The sequence below is a fragment of the Mesoplodon densirostris genome, chromosome 18 (assembly GCF_025265405.1).
Source record: "Mesoplodon densirostris isolate mMesDen1 chromosome 18, mMesDen1 primary haplotype, whole genome shotgun sequence".
Lineage (NCBI taxonomy): Eukaryota > Metazoa > Chordata > Mammalia > Artiodactyla > Ziphiidae > Mesoplodon > Mesoplodon densirostris.
The window spans coordinates 59,616,747-59,635,214 of NC_082678.1; the positions used below are offsets into that span (position 1 = coordinate 59,616,747).

Sequence of the window (18,468 nt, forward strand, 5' to 3'; positions counted from 1 at the left end):
TCACATTTGGATCGCTGTTAGTGGTTAATAGGACAAAGTGTATCCTGTTACATTTTGTAAAACTGCCTAAATGTTTCTTATTTCAGAATCACATGACCTAAAAATGATGACTGCAGGAATATAACCAAGAAAAGGGGAAATAAATCAGCTACAGAGAAGGCACTGGGCAAAACTTGTAAAGAGTTATACAGTTCATCTGAACTTTTACTTAAGTACCCAGAACTGTAGTTTCTTCATTGGTAAGTTTTAATATTTGACCTCAAAGATTGCAGAAGAGAGAAATGGTGAAATTCCTGAATTTTTAAAAACTCAAATCTCTTTATTTCATAATATGGTGAAAATGGTTAGAATGAGGAAATGAGAAAAAATCTCCTGTGTAACACCATACAACAGTTGGAAGAGGACCAGCACTGATGTATATCAAACATGAATTTGTTTAATCAAAAGTCTTGCTTGGAAAAGAAAGGAAAACAATTACATAAGAGCTAATTTAATTCTTTTTACCACACTCTTTCCATGGTCATATTTAAGAAATTCAGTGACAAAAGTTATGAGGAAAGAACCCACCTGTTAACAGCAGTGTTGTGTGGTGAAACAGCTTTGAACTTGGTCTCTGAAGAAATAGGCTTGCATATCAAGTTTATCACCTCACTAGCTGTGCAATCTTTTATGAGTCACTTAACCCATCTGAGCTTCTGTTTCCTCATCTGTAAACCAGAGATAACATCACAGGACTATGATAAAGATTAAATAAGATGATAGGTATGATGGCACCTGGCAAACAAAACATATTGGATAAATGTTAACTTCATTCCTTTTTCCACAGTAGGGTCGGAGTTGTCTAGTTATTTTGTAGAGCTTTAAGCATGCATACTCAGGCTCTGGATAGTGTTTCTCAAAGAATGACTTGAATCAGAATTTTTCATATTCCCTCCAGAAATATGTTTCTTTCCAATCTCAGTAAAGGGCTCCACTATTCAATGATCCACTTGTAGAAGTCAAATCTACCAGTCAGCCTAGAGTTTTTCCCCTTTCTTCCTCCACCAAGTCCACTGGTTCTACCTCCAAAATACATCTCAAATCCAGCCAGTTCTCTCCATCTTCAGTCTCACTGCCATATCTCTATTTCTATCTTTTTTTTCTTTTCTGTTATATTCACTAGTTTAGTTTTTAGATTCCACAAATAAATGATAACATTCAGTATCTTTCTCTGACTTATTTCACTAAACATAATGCCCTCCAAGTCCATCCATGTTGTTGTAAATGGCAAAATTTCCTTCTTTTTAATGGCTGAGAACTATTCCATTATATATATATATATATACCACTTCTTCTTTATCCATTCATCTGTTGATGGACACTTAGGTTGTTTCTATATCTTGGCTATTGTAAATAGTGCTGCTGTGAACATCGGGATGCATGTATCTTACCAAATTAGTGTCTTTGTTTGGATATATACCAAGGAGTGGAATTGATGGATCATACTCTATTTTTATTTATTTATTCAATATTTATTTATTTATTTATTTATTTATTTGGTTGCACCGACACCTTAGTTGTGGCAGTCAGGCTCCTTAGCTGTGGCCCATGGGCTCCTTGGTTGTGGCATGTGAACTCTTAGTTGCGACATGCATGTGTGATCTAGTTCCCTGACCAGTGATCGAACCCAGGCCCCCTGCATTGGGAGCACAGAGTCTTATCCACTACGTCCCCAGGGAGGTCCCAATCAGACTCTATTTTTAGTTTTTTGAGGAACCTCCATACTAATTTCCACAGTGGCTGCACCAATTTACATTCCCACCAACCATGTAATACAAGCCTTCCTTTTTCTCCACAACCTCATCATCATTTGTTATTTGTGGTTCTACTTCCATCTTGTCCTTTTCCAATCTATTCCTACTCAGCAGCAAGAATAATCTTGAAACATATACATCCCTCCTCTGCTTAAAATACTTAATGGTTCCTCATTGCCCTTGGAACAAAATGCAAATTCTTTACCATGGCCTGCCCAGAAGGCCCTACACCATCTGATTCCTGCCTAGCTCTCCAGCCTTATGGTACATCTCCAGTTTACTTTGCTCCAAGCACACTGGTTTCCTTTCTACTCTTTGAAAACACCAAACACTCCGCCACCTTTTGCACTTGTGGTTTCTTCTGCCTCAAATGCCCTTCCTTCAGGTTTTATCTCATGTTTCAGGCTGAAATGCCACCTCCACAGAGAGGCCTTCCCTGGTCACTGAATCTAAAGTTACCACCTGCTCCCTTCATCCTCTATCACATCATCATTAGCCATGATTAAGTTGCTTCCTTGTTGCGTGTCTTCTCTCAAAGGCAGGAACTGTGTCTTGTTACCTTTGTACCCATAACATCTTACCTGGTGCCAGGCACATGGGGCACTTAAAGAGTTGTTGAATGAATGAATAACTAAGTGAATTAATGAAAAGAAAGGGGGCAAAGGCTTGAAAATCTGCATTTTGGCTAGCTTCCCCAGTGAATCGGTCAGGGAATAAATAGGAAGCAGATGCATACTCAAATTAGACTAGTTTGAGCATTATTTAATAAGACATAATCTACAATGGTATGAGAAAACCACAAGGATAATAAAATGTCCAAGGACTAGTAATAGTGCTCTTACCACCCATAGAATGGAGAAAGTTTGGGAGCTGTTACTGGAACCTGGAAGGAGAGTGTCCTAGAGACAGGGCCACCTTGAAATAAACTTGCCCTTCAGTTAAAGGACTCAGTCAGCCCAAACCGATTTTATAGAAAGGAACCTGGGAAAAACAATACCATTCTCTCTCTCTTCTCTCTGTCTCAACTCATACTAGGGCTCCCCACTGGCCAAACTGGAAGGAGATTCTGACTGGGGTTAGGGATCAGATAGCATTTTACCTGTAAGGTTTTATTTCTTCTGTTAGAAAAAACTAAAGCATATAAAATGAAATATAATGTCAGTTCTGGGTGTTAGTTTCACAAATGTTTAATATTAGTTTTTGTTTTTATCTGAGATTTCTGAATTTCTCAGAAAAGTGGTGGTAGTTTTCCATTTACTTCCATGTTTAACAGTTTTGGTTAGTGATGGAATATCAACCATTGATTCCCATCTCCACTGTGCTGTCAACATTGTTTAAGTAACACTACTATATATAAAACAGATAACTAATAAGGATCTACTGTATAGCACAGGGAACTCTTCTCAATACTCTGTAATGACCTATATGGGAAAAGAATCTAAAAAAGAGTGCATATATGTATCTGTATAACTGATTCACTTTGTTGTACAGCAGAAACTAACACAACATTTTAAATCAACTATACTCCAATTTTAAAAAAATTGTCATGTCAGAGAACAGAACATACATTTGACATGTGGGAATTTTCTCTTCTGTAGCTTTTATTTGGAAATTTTACTTTTCATAGGATCACATTATGACCTCCCCTTCTACCTGGTTTTTGATATTTCTCTCAGCACTGAATAGTGAATTGAAGACAAGTTAGAAAAATCCGAGTGAGTGTAAAAGTTAAGAAGACCCAATCACACCAATTCTAGCCGGGGGACCTTATAAATTCACCCAATTTTAGTTTCATCTAAAAAACAGGGATGTAATAATATCAACTACTCTACCAGGTTTTTGTGAGAAACACATGAGAATGTATGTAAAAGTGAATAAAATCGAAATAGCTATATAAATGTAACATATTACCATTATTCAGCAGTACCAAAACTTTTGAACCCACTGATACTTGAAGCTTAATTTAAATTTAAACGTTTGAAAAGGCGTTTGGGTTTTTTTTTTTTTTTTCTCCTTCTCTAACAGCCTATGGGCTCCTTTGGTATCATCTGTCTATGTAAATTTCCAAGTAGGTATCCTAGGAAACTAAGAAATACACAGCAGCTCCTCTCTGACAATTCCAGGCCACACTAGATTTCCGATTTGAGCCCCTCCATGGTCAGCTACAAGTGCTTCCTTCTCCAGCTGTCTCAGATTTCCTCAATTTACCCATCCTATCTCCACCTCCTCCCACAGGTAACCAATCTCCAGCTCTTCCACTTTGATCCCCCATCCCCCCCTGTTATGGACTGAATTGTGTCCCCCCTCCAAGTTCCTATGTTGAAGCTCTAAACCTCAGTGTGGCTGCATTTGGAATTAGGGCCTTTAAGGAAGTAATTAAGATTAAATGAGGTCATAAAACTAGGGCCCTAATCTGATAGGACGGATGCCTTATAGGAGAAAGAGACACCAGAGACCTCTCTGTGTGCATATAGAGAAAAGGCCATGTGGGGATATAGCAAGAAGGAGCCATCTGTAAGCCAGGAAGAAAGGTCTCACCAGACACCACCCCTCCTTGTACCTTGATCTTGGACTTCTAGCCTCCAGAACTGAGAAAATTAATTTCTGTCATTTAAGCCTCCCAATCTGTGGTATTTTGCTATGGCAGCCCGAGCAGACTAATATACTACCTTTAGTTCTTCTATTTTCTTTCAAGTGCAAAATCATGCCAGTGTTGTACACTCCCAGGCTACCCTGGAGTATAAGAAAGAAAGATACCTCTTCCTCCTCTTCTCTCAGCTTTCGATTACCTACTAACTAAGCCATACATACCAAGGAGGGCAAGAATTGTTCTGTATGGTTTACATACATCTGTAACCCAAGCACCTGGCTTGGCAGGCATTCATCAATATTTGTTGGATAAATTACAACCTATTCAGTCTTGAAAGGGATCTTTGCCCACATTCTTCTCTCTCCAATATTTCCGGTCTCTCTCCACTAGCTCCTTCACATTTTCACACATTTATAAGCCTCCCCATTTAGGACACCACTCACTTGATACTGCTGCCTTTTCAAACGTCTTGGTTCTCCAGTTTCTTTGAATAAGTGGCTGATTTTTAGTAGCCTCACTTAGTACCATTCAGTCCTCTTCCCTCTTGCAGTCTGGTATCAATTCCATCAACTATAGGGATAAATAAACCCCAGTTAAGGAGGCCTCCTTTTAAACCAGGTGCAGTCATCCTTTCCAGCCCTTGCCTTCCTTGACCTCAATGTCCTATTAGGGACACTGCTGATAACCACTTTTTAAAATTCTCTTCTTTCATGCGGTTGAGGACACTCTACTTCCCTACGTCTCAGGCCACAGATTCTCTGTTTCTTTTGAGCGTATCCTAAGGCTTAACTCTCTGCTCACTCTTTTCCCCTACTCACTTTTTTCAAGTTTTTTTACTCTCCTAATTCAAATGATCAACACGTTTGACTCTTGATAAATCACAGCTGAACTGATTTCATTTTAAATGCAGAATCTCAAGCCTCAAATTAGCACTCAGAACATCCCAAGAATCCCACTATGTTTCTCTAACAGGAACACATTCCCACTTCCCAAGGTGACTAGGACAGAAAGGCTCCTGTTTCCTCAAAACTTTTGCACCCCTTTCTCCATTCCCATTTTTAGCAAAGACCTTGTCTCACCTGTCATCAAGAAATTAGAAACCATTGGATGAAAACTCTAATCTTCCCACCAACAAAGAACAAAGCCCTGCTTTTATTTGTACCTTGATTTTTTTCACTTACAATGGAGGAAGTATCCTTCTTCCCATGAATAGCTAAGCTCTTCACTATGTCACATCCTGCTCCTCTTTTTTTTTAATTTTTATTTTTCCTGTGGTTTTTGTTTTGTTTTGTTTTTTTGGTATGTGGGCCTCTCACTGTTGTGGCCTCTCCCGTTGCGGAGCACAGGCTCCGGTCGCGCAGGCTCAGCGGCCATGGCTCACGAGCTTAGCCGCTCCGCGGCATGGGGGACCTTCCCAAACCTGGGTCACGAACCCGCGTCCCCTGCATCGGCAGGCGGACTCTCAACCACTGCGCCACCAGGGAAGCCCTTAATTTTTATTTTTTGGCCGCCCCCGGCGGCATGTGGGATTCTAGTCCCGCAACCAGGGATCGAACCTGCACCCCCTGTTTTGGAAGTGCCAAGTCTTAACCACTGGACCACCAGGAAAGCCCCGCCTCTTCTTTTTATTCTTAGTACCCACCAAGCTCTTTCCTGCCTCAGGGCCTTTGCATAAGCTCTTCCATCTGCTTAGAGCGCTCTTCCTCCTATTCTTTGACTGGTTCATTCCTCTTGCTTTAGATCTCAGTATAAATGCCACCTCCTCAAAGAGGCCTAACTTGACCATTTTACCTAGAATAAGCTTGACTTTGTTCTTCCTTATCTCAGTCCCTTGTTTATGTCCATAATATTTGCTTCAACTTGAAATTAACATTTGTTCACTTTTTTGTTTGTATTCTCAAACTGAATGTAAGATCCATGAGTCTATATACGATTTCTATCTAGTTTACCATTATACCTCCAGGTCTAATAAGTGACTGACCTACAGGAGGTGCTCAATAAATACCCACTGCATAAATATGTGATCATATTGATTTCCTACTTCCTCCAGAGACGGAATTCAGTGATTGGAGGATAGGAATGGGAAAGAGAAATTTCACCGTATATCTTTTTGTACTCTATGAACCAGTGAGTATATTACCTATTCAAAATAAATTACGTTAAATTTAGAAAAAAGAAAGCAGTTGTATTGTTCCAGTCTATAGATGATGGTAGCTTGTACTAGGCTGGTGGCAGTGGGGTTGAAAAGAAATATCAATAAATAGATTTGATATCTAGGATTTCATGACTGTTTGGGTATAAAGGGGTGAGGTATACGTAAGAATGTTCATCACAGCATTATTTATAATAATGAATAATTGGAAACAAATTTCCAGTGACAGGGAAATAGTTCAGTAAATCATGGCACATCTACTCGGTTAAATAGCATTCTACCTTTTTAAAAGAATTTATAACATGGGAAACTGTTCATGTAAAATTAAGTGGAAAAAAACCCAAAATGTAAAAGTACATATAACAGTGTAATCATTACCATGTAGAAACCCCAAAAACTATGCACTGTAAAAAGATAGAAGAAAATAGAGCAAAAAATTAATAAAAAGTAAATGTCTTTGAGTTGTGGAGTTATGAATTTTTAAAAATTATTTTATTTATTTTATTTATTTATTTTTGGCTGCATTGGGTCTTTGTTGCTGCACGCAGGCTTTCTCTAGTTGTGGCGAGCGGGGGCTACCCCAGTTGTGGTGTGCAGGCTTCTCATTGCAGTAGCTTCTCTTGTTGCAGAGCATGGGCTCTAGGCACGTGGGCTTCAGTAGTTGTGGCATGCAAGCTCAGTAGTTGTGGCTCGCGGGCTCTAGAGCGCAGGCTCAGTAGTTGTGGCGCACGGGCTTAGTTGCTCCGTGGCAGGTGGGATCTTCCCGGACCAGGGCTCAAACCCGTGTCCCCTGCATTGGCAGGTGGATTCTTAACCACTGCACCACCAGGGAAGTACCTGGAATTATGAACTTTTAAAAAATGTCCAGATAATTTCTGGATCATATCCAAAGCAAAGCCATAATCCCTCTTTTCTGATTTGGAAAGAAGTGGTTAAGCAGAAAAGCTGGATTCTTTGGTCAACTCCAAGTTGGCAGTTAAAGGTTTCTCTTCTCAAGAATTTGGAAAAAAAGTCACCTGCTAAGGCCCTGGACATCTAACAAATCTGTGGTAGCTAGAAAGGCTTTTATTTTTAAATTATTTTAAAAATAATTGATCTCTATTAATTGTAGAAAAATCAGAAAACACAGACAAGTAAAAATAAGTCACTCATAATCCCATCATCATAAAAACCACAACTAACACTTTGGTAGCTATCATTCACTTTTTAAATGAATATGTATAAATATTTTTTGATTATAGAGTATATGGTCTTATGGCTTAGTCTTTTTACTTAATAATATCTCACATCAGTACCCACAGAACATTAATATTTTAATAATATCATTATTTGGATTTATCATAATTTATGTAACCAGTTCCTTCATGCTGCATACTTAGATTGTTTCTAACTTTTCACTATGCATATGTACCTTTGGGTACTTGTCCTGCTATTTTCTTAGGATATTATTCCTAGCACTGGAACTTCGGAGTGAAAGGATATATTTAAAGATACTGTCAGGTCTTCCCTGGTGGCACAGTGGTTGAGAACCTGCCTGCTAATGCAGGGGACACGGGTTCGAGCCCTGGTCTGGGAGGATCCCACATGCCGCGGAGCAACTGGGCCCGTGAGCTACAACTACTGAGCCTGCGCGTCTGGAGCCTGCGCGTCTGGAGCCTGCGCTCTGCAACAAGAGAGGCCACGATAGTGAGAGGCCCACGCACTGCGATGAAGAGTGGCCCCCGCTTGCCACAACTAGAGAAAGCCCTCGCACAGAAACGAAGACCCAACACAGCAAAAATAAATAAATTAATAAATTAATAAAAAAAAAATAAAGATACTGTCAAATTAATCCTGAAAGTGTTCTGCCAATTTATATTCCCACCAACAGCTCATGAGTGCCTGTCTCCCCATGCCCCTCACCAATGCTTTCACTCTTGCCCTTCTAAGAGTTAGAAATTGGTATCTCACTCAACATTGTTTTAATTTATAGGTCTTGGATTATGAGTGAGGTGAAACATTTTTTGATTGTTTACTTTTTATATTTGTGGATTACCTGTTCATATCCCCAACTCATTGTTCTTGAAAAGCTTTTGACCAGAAAGGACCATAACCCCTTGAGGAACTGACTGAATGAAAAAGGCTTAGAGTAAGTTAGGAAGGAAGGAAGAAAGAGAGGTTCTACTCAAGGCTGAAGGGGGGAAAGGTCTTAGATCAAAGATTACAGAAGCAAAGAAAAAATTTTTTTGCAGAAAACTCCTTTTTTAAGTCAAACTTTATGTGGAACTCACATATGAAACAGAAAAAAGTGAAGCAGAGCTTGTCAACTGGGAAGGGGTAACACCCAGCTATACCTGCTCAGCCCCCTCTTAGCATAACCATCCCAACTCACCCAGCAGAAGCTGCCTAGGCCCCGTCTTGGGGCTTCAAGGAACTAAAATTTAAAAGTAGTGGGCAAACAAGACCAATGTATTTGTATTATTTTCATAAGCAATGAGTTAAAATTATGCCTTTTTTTATAGACTTCTCTACTTTTGAAAGAAGAGGGCATAAATGAGTGGGGAAAAATGTTATCATTCAGTCTCACTGTGGTATGAAGCATGCTATTCACAACGTAGGCATCTGGTGGCATAGCAACCTATTCAAATTGCAAGTAGAATACTGAGAAGGAACTAATACCACGTTTAAAGTGCTAGCTTCGGGACTTCCCTGGTGGCTCAGTGGTTAAGAATCTGCCTGCCAATGCAGGGGACATGGGTTTGATCCCTGGTCCGGGAAGATCCCACATGCCACAGAGCATCTAAGCCCCTGTGTCACAACTACTGAGCCTGAGCTCTAGAGCCCGTGCTCCGCAGCGGGAGAAGCCACCGCGATGAAAAGCCCGCTCACCACAACGAAGAGTAGCCCCCGCTCAACACAACTAGAGAAAGTCCACATGCAGCAACGAAGACCCAATGCAACCAAAAATAAAATAAATACATAAAAATAAAAAAATAAATAAAAAACATAAACATTAAAAAGTAAATAAAATAAAAATAAAAACAGCTGAAATTTATGCTAAAAAATAAAGTGTTAGCTTCACAATACCTATAAGTACATAAAACTCCTAAATCTATTCTTCCAGAGCTATCCTTTCATCCTAGGGTTAATATACCTAAACTCGAACACCTTTCTGTCATTTCAAAGAGTACCCATATATGTTATTTTTACCACCAAACTGGACCCCTCTCCAAGTTCCCCATTTTCCTGCAGCTTTGGAGTTAGTAATGAACTTTCTCTTCTCCTTTTAAGCTCATCTGGTCATTTATTAATTTTTCCATTACACAGATGCTTAGATTGATTGTTTCCCTATTTATATTGCCACTGCTTTCATCTGGACACGTATTACTTCATTCCTGGATTGCTGCAAGAGTTTCCATCTTGTAGACTATTGCCAAATTAATTTTTATGCAATCTAATGTTAATTGGATCTGTATAGCCTCTGACCTGGTTTCTGGACTATTCTCTGGTCTAGGCTTATATCTTTCTTTCAGCTTATAGGATGATCCAACTTTCCAAACAATAGTTTGTCAGTGTTATACAAAAAAGGCAGAAAAAGCTAAACATCACTAGTGGCTTTATGAATTATTTTGGTATGCTCCCAGCATTCTGATCTCTTTGACTCTTTGATCTGACCACTTTGGTCCTGATCTTGTTTTAGTGCCTGGTCTCTGACTGCTATTTACATTTTCCCTTTGGTACTGAAATGATTATGATATATTATTGTCTGGCAGTTTCAGTTCTTGTTTTTAACATCTCAAGTTTAGCCACCTACTTGACACACGACTTTTGATTCAGAACAAACTCTTCAACCTGGCATTCATGGCTTTCCTTAATTGGAAAGGAAACTTTTTTTTAATCTATGGCAGATTCTCTCTTGATATATTTTTTTAACCTTTTCAGGCCCACCATGTTGCACAACTCTAAGCAGAATCATTCACATTGTATTTTGTGTCAATGATTTCCCATACTAGAACATACGATGATTTATGTTTTATGTTCTCTTTTCCTACCCCACTGCAGCCATTCTTTCTCCACAGTTGGGCTACTAGATGCCCACCTGTAGCCAGGGCCACACCCCAATTTCTAGAACAAGTCCTGGCCAGAAATGAGAGGTTGAACAGCTCTGGGACTCAGTGTCAACTTACTACTGTAATTAGTCCAGTGTTATCACTCTGTTCTTCGGTTCTATTAAATGAGCTTCTTTCCAAGATATGGGTCCTAGTTCTTGTAACTTGTGTCCTGTTTTGCCTTGGTAACATGCCTCGGACCCTAGTCCTATAGAGAAACTCTTACTACTTCAAGTTAAAATTCCCAAATTCCGGCAGGACTTCCTGGGTGGTCCAGTGGTTATGACTCCACACTCCCAATGCAGGGGACACAGTTTCAATCCCTGGTTGGGGAAGATCCCGCATGCCATGCAACGTGGCCAAAAAAAAAAAAAAAGATAGTAAGAAAATAAAATTCCCTTATGCCAATTGCCTACTGAAATACCTACCTGTCAAATGCTGTCCACTGCCATGTATTTAGGATTCTACTAGCATGCTGGACTATAGGTCTGTCAAATCTTTTTTTTTTTTTTTTAGGCCATGCCTCATGGCTTGTGGGGATATTAGTTCCCCACCCAGGGACTGAACCCGTGCCCCCTACATTTTAGGAGTGCAGAGTCTTAACAACTGGACCACCAGGGAAGTCCCTGGGTCTGTCAAATCTAGTGCCAGCTTCATCCCAGGCAAAGGGTCTAATCCCATCTTTTGACCACTTCTCTAGCCTTCCCTACCATGCAATGCCTAGCAATATCTCTCTCAAAATGAAAGGCTATCTAACCTCTTTTAAAACGTGATGCCCCAATCAGAAAAGCAATATTCAGATGTTATCTGATAACTCTCTTGTTATAGATACTATACTTTTATTAAATGAATTGAAGTCACCTTGACTATAAAATCATCAAACTTTTAAAACATAACTTTCTAAACATCTTTACCATGCTGGGTACTTTATCTTCTACTGATTGACACAAAATATATGCTGGCCTTATAATATGAACTGCATCATAACTGAATCATAACAAAGCAAAATTTGGAAAGGGGAAATTGCAGAAAGAATTATATCAAAGATGATCAAAAAGATCTCTAGGGCTTCCCTGGTGGCGCAGTGGTTGAGAGTCCGCCTGCTGATGCAGGGGACACAGGTTCGTGCCCCAGTCCAGGAAGATCCCACATGCCGCGGAGGGGCTGGGCCCGTGAACCATGGCCGCTGAGCCTGCACATCCGGAGCCTGTGCTCCGCAACGGGAGAGGACACAACAGTGAGAGGCCCGCGTACCGCAAAAAAAAACAAAAAACAAAAAAAGATCTCTAGCAACTATAATCATAAATTACTATAAGCGAAAGTGAAAATGATGGATTTAATGGATTACCTTCCCAAGTTATTTACTCAAGAGGCAATTTCTTTACCATAAAAGTGTTTCTATATTTTATTTTCCTTACACTAGAGAGAAGTCTCAGGTGTATTTAGTTACACTATCAATTTACCATCTCATTAAATTCTGAAAAAAAATTATAAAGCATATTTGGACTTATGACTGCAAAACAAAAACACCACCAATGAAAAACCCTTATTTTGTTTCTGAAAATTTTATTTCAGTGTAAACAAAAAAACAAATGTCATTTATGTCATCCAGGGACAGGTGGGAGAGTATGATCATCCTTTGTAGCTGTTAGCTGGCAAACTTCAAATGTTCCAGATTATATTTACCTCCCAGAGAGATAACGAAAATAAGTCAAAAAGATTAGAAACAGATTTACATGAAGTCACATCAGAAAATCTGAGAAAGTGATGCTTAATGCTTTGGGAAATTCTGTTTCCACTAATACTCAGAAGAATAGATTCTTAAAGATCAGGAGGAGGTGGCTTATACTATAAGTTTTAGACACAGTGATACACACTTTCATCAGTTTCATACGATTGTTAGGATTCAGAATGTTATTTAAAATCTAGATGTAGGTCCAGACAGTTAGTCATTGCCAACAATGGAAAATTTACATTTCTTTAGAGGAAACAAAAATGTGACTATTTGCATCTTTTCTTAATTTACAGTTAAGTCCAATTTTAATGTTTACCAAAAAAAAAAGACACAGTAGCATTGTTACATACCTGAAAAAGATTCCAAATAGAATGTCCCTATTGACAACAGCAACCAAGAAATTCGAATTTAGTCTACAGATTTTATTTCTGATCATGTAATAAACTTTCAGTTATTTCTTTGAGTCTGCTTTCTGCTAACAATGTTCAACTTGTCAGATAATTACATCACTGATTTCCGAGCTCTCCTTTCACTGTATTTTTCCCCTTTAACTAAGATGTACCTAGAAATAAGAAGACAACTCGGATAGCTGTAATGGCCTTCAATAATTCTGTCTTACTAATTAGTTGATCTTATTCCAGTGAAGGCTAATGTCAAAGTTATCCAATAGTCTTCGATTTCAGAGTTACTTATAATAGTAGAATACTGCATCATATACAGAAATCTTGATCGATAATCTTCTACTTACATCTCATAACCAGTTTTCTTTCTAAACAAACTATTTACAAATGTAAAGTTTGGAATATTGTTTAAAATAGATATACAATATATAGTTTCTACATTCTCAGACAGGCTTAAAAATGAGGTAATAAACACTTAACTGATTAAACCTTTTACCATTCCAGAAATGGCTTAGGGAAATAATAACAATTTTTTTTCTTAGGTCTTTTCATGTTTTCTTTGAATGCTTCTGAGTACCTCCTTTTCTATTCTGAAAAATTATGTAAAAAATCCTTAAGTTTTGTTGGATAGTCTGTCATCACCCCAGTTGCTCCCAAATCAAAAGCTCTTTTGTATTCCTGCTCTTCATTTAATACCCAAACATACACCTGAAAATTAGAAACATGAGAAATATGAGAAGAAATGTTAAAATAGAAAATTATTTTTATGGTAGCATTTATCCACTACAATCTCAGCACACTTAAAAATAACCTTTTAATAACCTGCAATTTTAAGAAATCGTTGAGCCCTTTAAACAAATTCCACTTTGCTCATTAAATATGACCGTCCCACCCCTCAGCTTCAGCTATTCTCACCAATACATAGGTGAATTCTGAAATGTCGATACTTTCTTGTTAACTGTAAGGCAGAGCTTAAGGTCTTCATATAAGAACCAGTAAAGCAGCAGAAGCAGAGTCAGGACCATATTAAGTCAGTTAAAAGTTCCTGCCCCTTAAACTTCTGTTAAACTGCTAAACTATGCTGTTTCTAAAATGCACCATTCCAAAAACTTACCTGAATGCCTCGGGCAGTGAGGTGGTTGAACAAAGCTTTTCTCATTAGGAGACTAGAAAAGAAAAGCACAACAGATTTAGGTACTCCTTAGCCCTAAAGAAGCACTAAAATTAGTCCTCAGTCCTAACTTAGTCAATTTAGAGTTTATAATTCCTAGTTGAACTTAATCCCAACGTTTTGGCAATATAACCAACGGCCTCAAGCAATCATAGCTGCTGTGGATGCATTTGTATCTTAACTGCTGAAACTCCTTTCTACTCCTTGCTGCCATTACATCCCCAGGAGATGTATTCTTATTGAAGCAGCTCAGTGCAGAAGGGGCTTCCTCACTTTCCTTGCTGGCACCATAATGAGAGTGAGAAATAACTGGGAAGTCGGTGTTCCTAGCTTTCCAAGTTAAACTAAGGCAGTGAACTTGGGTCAAATTCTATAACATCACAGTCCATTTATAAAATGAATTAGTCTTTTGTGAGCTATTTTAGAAACCTAATGTTCAGGACTTCCCTGGTGGCGCAGTGGTTAAGAATCCACCTGCCAGTGCAGGGGACACAGGTTCGAGCCCTGGTTTGGGAAGATCCCACATGTCACGGAGCTACTAAGCCTGTGTGCCACAACTACTGAGCCTGCGTGCCACAACTACTGGAGCCCACGTGCCTAGAGCCCATGCTCCGCAACAAGAGATGCCACCACAATGAGAAGTCCACCCACCACAACTAAGAGTAGCCCCCGCTCACCACAACTAGAGAAAGCCCCCGGGCAGCAACAAAGACCCAATACAGCCATGAATAAATAAATAAATAAATAAATAAATGTATATATATATATTAAAAAAAGAAACCTAATGTCCATTAATTACACTATCCTTTATATAGGAAAAAAGAAAAGCATTTTTTTTCAGTTCCAAATAACTAACTTAAAAGTGCACTTTTAGAATACAAATCACTTGAGCAAGATGGGAACTTACTGTACTGAAAAGCTATACATACTATTTCTATTCTGTTTATGTCTATTAGAATGATTAAGTAACAGAAACTAAAAATCATATGCATTTAGCACCAATTAAAAATGCATCCTTAAAAACTAGAAATTAAATCAGGAATACAGCAAAAAAGAAGAAACCCTGTGGCACAGAGAAAAGATACAACTAGTTTTCCAACTCTATGAAAGAGGAGCTAGTAATAAAAGGTTGTGATTTATGACTATTATTTAAGCATTCAAGGTTCCACTTTAAAGCAAAGTATAGCACAATAACTTTGTGGGTTTTACCTAACATTAAACTCAACATGTCTTAGAATTTAAGTCATTTTATCTAAAGTAGATGCCCACCATATAGATAGGGCTTCCTTTTTGCTGTTAAGTCTCGCTGCAGATTTTCCTGAGAAATGTGCCATTAGTCAATATATACTCTTACATATATTGCATTGCTATACACACTTCTTTTCACTGTATTTTTGACTGCAGACTCATGGAAACAGTGACTAAGTAGAGGGGATGGGTATATATCCCGGCTCTGCTACTAACCAGCTACATAATGCCAAGTACCGTAAATCATCTAACTTCGGGTAGGTGGGTGCTCAGTTTTCTCCTGAGTTTAATGAGATTATCTCTCAATTCTTCTTAAGGTTTTGTGACTAGCAATGAAGCTAGTTCTAAATGATTCATACATCATCCATTTGTATAGTAGATGTTCAACACATCCCTGTTACAAATTACATGTAGAAAACCTGCTCTAAATTATAAGCATCATATTTAATAGAGTTAAAACAATAACTTGTATATCAAGAAACTAAAATTCTTACACATCAGAAAGCCAGATGAGAAACTTTTGACTTCTGGACATGGTGTGTGGTTCTTTTAGCCTGAGGCAAAATAAAATTTAAATCATAAATTAGAAACACAGGAATATATCAGTGTGATAAAATAAAACAAGTACAAAAACAAAAAGAGTGCCTTGCCTGCATTTAGTATATGTTTAAAAAATATTTGGAAAAAGGCAAAAATAAATTCGAACAAAGCCCATTTGGGTTTTCTATTTTCATTGATTTCAAGCTAATTTTTTGCTACCACAATTCAAAGGTTAAAATTAATAAGTTATCTTTCCAGAGACCCTGGGTGCCCAGAACTCATGTCTCTTCTCTTTTCTGGTGAAGCCTCTTTCTTTTGCTTTGTCTGCTGTAATTTTGTTATGTAGTAGATTTAAACACACAGCCAAACTTTACTATGGATTAAAAGATATTTGGGGTAAAAATGAGACTAAAAAAACCCTAAAGGCATTTTTTTTCTTTCACTTTCAATGTTTTAAGACCTAGGCCCTGTCCTTTTAAAACATCTTTCCTACTGAAAGAGTATACATGACTTTTAGACCTAAGCTGAGCTCCTTCTTCAACCTCTTTGATGCCTAGAGCAGCACCTGTGTCATTAACTCTGGGTTGTGTCCAGAGACATCTCTGATTAGTCAGTCTCTCGACTATGAAGATTCCTCAGCTTCTTTCTAAGTTAAACAGCACAGAGTGATTTTTATTCTCCCCAGATCTTCATTTCTTATTTCCTTTCTAACTCCTCCTATCTACACTAAATTCATTAAAAAAAAAATAAATGTATTTGTTTTTATTTTTGGCTGTGTTGGGTCTTCATTGCTGCGCGCAGGCTTTCTCTAGTTGCGGCGAGCGGGGGCTACTCCTTGTTGCGGTGCACGGCCTCTCATTGTCGTGGCTTCTCTTGTTGCAGAGCACGGGCTCTAGGCGCGTAGGCTTCAGTAGTTGTGGCACGTGGGCTCAGTAGTTGTGGCTCACGGGCTCTAGAGCACAGACTCAGCAGCTGTGGTGCACGGGCCTAGTTGCTCCGTGACATGTGGGATCTTCCTGGGCCAGGGATCGAACCCATGTCCCCTGCATTGGCAGGCGAACTCTCAACCACTGCGCCACCAGGGAAGCCCACTAAATTCATTTTTTGTCTTTTTCTCTGAATTCAGTTTTTATTTGAAGCTCTCTAAATAAACTCCTCTTTTCTCACTAACTCTAGCCCAGGTAGAAAGTCCTGATTGCAATTTCAGGAATCCCAAGAATTTAATAACCCAAAATACTAGTTACCTCATTAAACACAAATGATTATGTTGTCTTAGGAAGTACTGTCTTTCATTAAAATAAATAATAGGGACTTCCCTGGTGGCGCAGTGGTTAAGAATCCGCCTGCCAATGCAGGGAACACGGGTTCTATCCCTGGTTCAGGAAGATCCCACGCCACGGAGTAACTAAGCCCGTGAGCCACAACTACTGAGCCTGTGCTCTAGAGCCGCGAGCCATAACTACCGAGCCTGTGAGCCACAACTACTGAAGCCCACGCACTCTAGGGCTTGTGCTCTGCAACAAGAGAAGCCACCGCAATGAGAAGCCCGCACACCGCAACAAAGAGTAGCCCCTGCTCGCCACAACTAGAGAAAGCCTGCGCGCAGCAACGAAGACCCAATGCAGCCAAAAATAAATTAAAAAAAAAATAATAAAACATACAAACACATAATATCCTACCAGTGTCTTAATCCATAATCATTTTTTAGAGAAAAAAATTAATTCTAGGAAGTTTGTTCATATGTCTATTTTTTAATAATATTTGCTTCTAAAAGGAACACATGGAGATGATCTAGAGAGCACAACAGTACACTCTTCTTGGGTTTTTTTTTGGGGGGGGGGTTTGTTTGTTTTTTTGAGATACGCGGGCCTCTCACTGTTGTGGCCTCTCCCATTGCGGAGCACAGGCTCCGGACACGCAGGCTCAGCGGCCATGGCTCACGGGCCCAGCCGCTCTGCGGCATGTGGGATCCTCCCGGACCGGGGCATGAACCCGTGTCCCCTGCATCGGCAGGCGGACTCTCACCCACGGTGCCACCAGGGAAGCCCCACAACAGTACACTCTTGACCAGAGGAAAGCTAAGTACTTTAGGAATAAATGGTTAGGAATTATTTTAATCTAGCAAGCAAAAATGGTTTGTTTGTAGACAAGAATGATTTCTGCTGTTTCATTTCAGAAACAGCTACAAACACTGCTGGTAAATATAATTGGGAATAGATAAAATAAACATACTCATCACTAACAATCTCAAACTGGAAGACAAGCATGAAACATAGATGCTGACTGAGTACAGGGGTGCTGATCAACTTGTTTCTCTTAATGATATTTCCTAATGACTGATGTACTAATGTTCAGCTTAATTTTTTTTGAAGTTCTGTGGGGATGAAAAGAGTTTTTATGCAGGTGAAATCACATTTAAATGATCTCCTCAGAAGCTCTGAATTCCTTTGTCATGGCTCAGTTATTATTAGAAATGTATAGCTAGAAATGACATTATAAGGGTAGGGGATTGTGAGATGAAGAGATGAAGCTCTCTAATAACAATGATAAAGATAATTTAACAATAAAAGTTATCATTTATTGGCACAGTGGTTGAGAGTCCGCCTGCCGATGCAGGGGACACAGGTTCATGCCCCGGTCTGGGAAGATCCCACATGCCGCAGAGCGGCTGGGCCCGTGAGCCATGGCCGCTGAGCCTGTGCGTCCGGAGCCTGTGCTCCGCAACGGGAGAGGCCACAACAGTGAGAGGC

At 39.2% G+C, this 18,468-nt stretch overlaps 1 protein-coding gene across 1 annotated transcript in view; it reads right to left on the bottom strand.

The window, feature by feature from the left end:
- Positions 1 to 12,205: 12,205 nt before the first annotated feature.
- Positions 12,206 to 18,468, bottom strand: part of GDPD1 (glycerophosphodiester phosphodiesterase domain containing 1) — a 42,615-nt gene continuing 36,352 nt past the window's right edge. Inside the window, exons 8-10 of the mRNA XM_060081612.1 lie at positions 15,673 to 15,732; positions 13,874 to 13,925; positions 12,206 to 13,467 (exon numbers count right to left, since the gene is read on the bottom strand). Coding sequence (XP_059937595.1) covers positions 13,345 to 13,467; positions 13,874 to 13,925; positions 15,673 to 15,732 — 235 coding nt within the window. The 3' untranslated portion in view covers positions 12,206 to 13,344. The remainder of the gene's footprint in view (positions 13,468 to 13,873; positions 13,926 to 15,672; positions 15,733 to 18,468) is intronic.